At 38.0% G+C, this 4,908-nt stretch overlaps 1 protein-coding gene across 1 annotated transcript in view; it reads right to left on the minus strand.

The window, feature by feature from the left end:
• LOC104079690 (AT-rich interactive domain-containing protein 1B-like) overlaps window positions 1–4,751 on the minus strand; it is a gene marked incomplete at both ends in the record, with an annotated part of 6,348 nt that extends 1,597 nt beyond the window's left edge. Inside the window, one exon of the mRNA XM_009581813.1 lies at window positions 4,593–4,751. Within this exon, the coding sequence (XP_009580108.1) occupies window positions 4,593–4,751 (159 nt within the window). The remainder of the gene's footprint in view (window positions 1–4,592) is intronic.
• Between the last annotated feature and the right edge of the window lie 157 nt (window positions 4,752–4,908).

Below are 4,908 nucleotides of genomic sequence, written 5' to 3' on the forward strand. Positions count from 1 at the left end.
TACTTTGGACAGGAGACAGCACTATTCTGAAGTAAACAGGAACTTACTTCTAGTTGAACATCTCTAAAGAAGAGCCTAGCTGTACCTCACGGATGCTACAGAACCATCCACTTCGTCCATGTCTCCACACAGCACTGCTGAGGACTGGCACTCAAGAGCGTGAAAGATGCAGTGGGGTAGCATCCAACGCCAATGATTGTAAAAGCATTGCCACCATTCATCTTGCATGTTAGCCTGGAAAATATGACAGGCTCTGTATCTCCCTCCAGCCATTAGCTGAAATTTGGCAACACTGGAGGAGAGCCAGGCAAAGAGAGACGTGAAGCCAAGGGGAGTGACCCAGCAGTTCCATGAGCCATTGCTGTTTTTTCCAGTGAATGGATATTAATTTTAATTAAATAAATAGCCTCCCGTAAAGTTTTCTGCCTTGCTTCCTGATACTGTAACTTCTTTGCAGTAGTCCTTCCTACAGACAGATATTATTACCTTTCTTACTTAGAAATGAAGTGCACTCCTGAATTTATTTGAGCCAGATTCAGTTGTGTTACAACTCCTACTGAAGTCAGAGTCAAGGCTGAATTTCTTTTACTAATACTAAGTGGCTGGCAGGAAAGTACTTTGACACGAGTCCTGCAGATTATGGAATGAAAGCACAAAGTGATTCTGTAATGACAACCAGTTTACTCTAAGCATCACTTGCTATGTATCTCGGTGTTTAAGAAAATCAGTTTAACTCTTTTCAACAAATACACTTTCTCAAAGATTTTTTTGGGGGGAGGGTGGAAAGAGGGAAGTAGGCAAGTCATGTTCCTACTAATTTGATTTTGCAGTGAGAAGATATATGATCACATAGGCTTGAACAGCTGAGTAAACTGGAGCTACCCCACTACCAACTGCAGTACGAACAAAGTTACTCTACTGCTCATCAGCATTAATTTTAATCTGACACTTATAATGCCACAGAACTCTAATAAAAATGAAGGTGGGAAATTTCAGCTTTTACCCAGCAAATTTTGCATGTGCTTGTATTCTAACATGGGGCCACAAAATAGTTTCTATTTCACTTTTATGGTAGTTCACAATTAAGAATGTTCAGATTTACCAGTTTTACATTTTCATTTTTATATGGTAAGATTCTCTTTTTCAAATCAGACTCAGAGCAGAATGAAAACCAGTTAAGAATTTTTCATTCTGGGTTTTTCTGCTACATGTCTCAAATGATGCTGCTTTTCAGCAGTGTGGCAGCAGGCTCTAAAATGACAGTATAATCTGAAAACTTTTCACAGCTTACAGAAGGTAAGAAGTGTTTCTTACTGTGTGAGCTTTCAGGTTGTCATGCTTTGTAAAATGGGTGCAATTTTCTTCTAAAATGAAATGTTAACTTTAGAAGAATGCACTGGAGGGAAGAATGCTATTCCTCAAGAGTAAAGATCTTTTTCTCTTCTCTATTTTTATAAATGTAAACATATAAAAATGACAGATGTGCGCAAGCTAGTCTACACACAAACAAACTTCAGTTCCACGTGGGCAGGTTCAGCTGGAAGCCTAAATTTGCCTATAGGTAAATGTTAAGCCTCAGAAAATAAGGGTTTATTACAAAATGATCCCATTAGCGGATTGTTAACTAAAATGAGCACATGCCAGGCAATGCTGGAAGAATACAGATCATGAGCTTTTCTTCTGTTAAGTTTGTTGATAATTTTGGCAATAGAAGAATGCTGGTGCAAGCCTGTGGCACATACCTTTACTGATTTAGTTGTATCCTACTCTGTCCTCAATCCCTGGCACTCTTCTACATGCTATGACTGGCCATGTTTAAATGGGTGATTTAAAAAAACCACATCTAAATATGGACACCAAAGCCAATTCTCATATTAAATTTGTTAAATCCCATACTTTATTTTCAATACACCTACCACCCATTAAAATTGTATTATACACGAACTCTTGTATAGTGAGTCTGCAGAATCCTTCAGAGCAACACAAATTTCTGTAGGAGTTCTTTTCACATTAAGGCAGTGGGCAGTTGTTTCTGTACATATCTCTAAGCATCTATATTTATAGAACTATCTACCGTTCACTTCCCCCACTTCAATAAAGAATTTGCCAATATTACACCTATTATGCAGACCTATTTTACTACAGAGTGTGCATACACAGGCAGCAAAAACCGCCAAAGTCCAGTCTCTGGCAGAGGCTTTTGCAGGACACAGTCCTCTGTCAAGATTTCCTCCTGAAGGACTCTGCAGACTCCTCACAGCTAGCACTATGGAGATATAGTACTATTCACTGTCACGTTCATGTGTACTTATGGACAGTAAACAGCATTTTATGGCATTTTCATAACCTACTGTTTCATCCGTGTTCCAGTGACTCTGCATAGTTCACATCCACACTTGCAAATTTTCTTTTAAAGAATTTTAAAGCCACCTCACCACTGTCAGGGATGCACACTACATGCAAAATTAGCGTAGCAGAAGTGTTCTTTCACCCATGTACCCAAAGAGCCCTCAAAACATAACATTCAACAATTCCTTCTCCACATTTTCTCATGCCTCACTTCCATATAAAACTGCTGAAAGAGAGGATCCACTTAGTAGGATCACAGGGATACTGTGAAGTGAATCACAGAGCATTCACCCTTGCTTTTATCCTCTGCTGGAATGGAGAAGTTGTAGCACATGAAGCAGCTCTGGGATTTAATGAACAAATTCAGGCTGTTTTCAAGTGTAACGAAACGCCTGCAATCAATCAGTCCAGTCTATGTCAGGCTGCTGTTGAAGTCGATGAATTTATCCAATACACTGGCCTTCATAGGTAAAAAGCGATCAGCTAATTTACAGCACTTATTTTTGTATCGTTCCAAAGCACTGCATTTATCCATATCTGTGTACCAAGAAGCTAACTGAAGCTAAAGATGCAGCAGCATTTGGACAGAAGGGCATTCAGAAGAAACTGAAAGCACAAACGTCCTCCACTTATTTTTCCCAACACTATACTTTGTCATATTTACATGGAAAAAACTCCGCATATGTTCACAATGACTCTACGATTTGTTACGCGGTTTATGCAATGAGCTCAGGAATGCATTATCATTTGGTAGCTTTGTAGAGGAATAACTCGATGTGTTAGACAGCCTGTGCCATAACTCTCTTGCTTTCCTCCAGAAAACCGCCCAAACAAGCAATACCCAAAACATTACTACAAAGAAAACTAACACCGTTTCCGGTACCACCCTTTCAGAAATGCTGTTAAGAAAAAGATGAGACTTTGTGGGAACAAGTAACACCAGCTGCCTTCTGAGACTCAAAGTCGCTGCCAAATAAACATCAAAACATTAAGGTGGTGCATTTCATGTCATGCTGCCCCTCTGCTCAGGGGATTCACGAGATGTCTGGTTTTTGGATGGGGAGACCTTTTTCACTCCAATTGGCCTTCCTCTGTTTGTCTTGAGACATACTCTTCAACATATCACTTTGTGAAAATTAAGTTATCAAAGAATTGCTATTTTAAGTGTACATTAACATCAGAAAAAAACTTTCACATTCCTCACAAAAATATATGGCAGTATTTTTCTACAGAGAAATTATGATCATTATTACTTTTGGTAAAAAGAAAAGAAAGAGGAACAACATAATTCCTAATTCCAAGAAACAAAGCAAAAATGACCAAGTGGACATTTGCTCCCCATAGGCAATATTAGCTTATATCTCCATTCTCTTTTCTATATACGTATATAGATTTTCTATGTGTATATATATATAGATATACATATGATGAAATTTATTTTTAGCTCCACGCATCTCTCTCAGGTTTTTCTTTACAACCTGTATGAGAATGACTAAACATTACTAATCTGAAAAATAGTTTTCAAAAACATACACCTATCAGTTTTTTTCTACCCAAAATCTGGGTTATTTCAAAATAACTGAATGAAGCAAATCAGAAACAATTTTGTTTTAGACTGTGCCTTGATAATCTAATGATTGTATTTCCAAATACACAATTCAAAATTAAAAATGTTTCAAAAACATACATGGCAGCTTTTTCATGGTGCTGAGTCTACAATTCAAACTTTGATGGATCTTAGTTTCAATAGGGGAGAAGATTTCTTTTTTTGTTTTGTTTTGTTTTTCCTAAATAATCCTAGCAAAGACAAGTGCAGCAACCAGAGTGAAGTCAGTTGTGTGAAGGAGTTTGGGCCCAGGAACAGAAATGGAATTGTCCTTAACAACACAGTCGGCATGCTTGGAAGCTGATGCATTACAGGAAGGATGTTTTCTTCACAACAACTGCTGTATTACCAGACAGCACACTTGCATGATGCACGCAATTTTACTCTTTCTTATTTCAAAGTACTGTTGGGACAAATTTTGCCCTTGGATAAGCATGCTCAGGCCCCACTGAAGCTAGGCAGTGGAACTTACAGTCATGTGTCCGAGAGCAGAATTTGTACCCAGTATTATAAAGAAAGAAAACTGTTTAGTGGATAAATAATGAAGAAAAGGAACTTACAAAACAAACAAGCAAGCATTAAAATATAATTAATTACAAAAAAATAAACAAAACCAAAAAAAACCAGAGCCACTTACAGGGCTTGATGGAGTCTTTGGCCAGCCTGGGCTGCTAATGCTATCACTTTCATCTCCATGAAATGAGGAGATGCTAGCAGAGCTTGGGGACATTGGGGAAGGGACTGGCAGGTTGCCTGGGGTTGGGGGCTGAGAAATACCCTGAGAGCTGTAGCTATCCTGTGGTAGAGGAATAAAAAAAAAAAAATATGACAAAGGCAGGGCAAACTTTATTAAAAACAAAAAAAATACATCCAGTTTAACAGACTGACCAATTTTTATATATAAAATATATATAAACAGAGAGACACATACAGAAAACACACACATATATAAA

Source organism: Fulmarus glacialis, unplaced genomic scaffold, assembly GCF_000690835.1.
Source record: "Fulmarus glacialis isolate BGI_N327 unplaced genomic scaffold, ASM69083v1 scaffold50077, whole genome shotgun sequence".
NCBI classification, from domain to species: Eukaryota; Metazoa; Chordata; class Aves; order Procellariiformes; family Procellariidae; genus Fulmarus; species Fulmarus glacialis.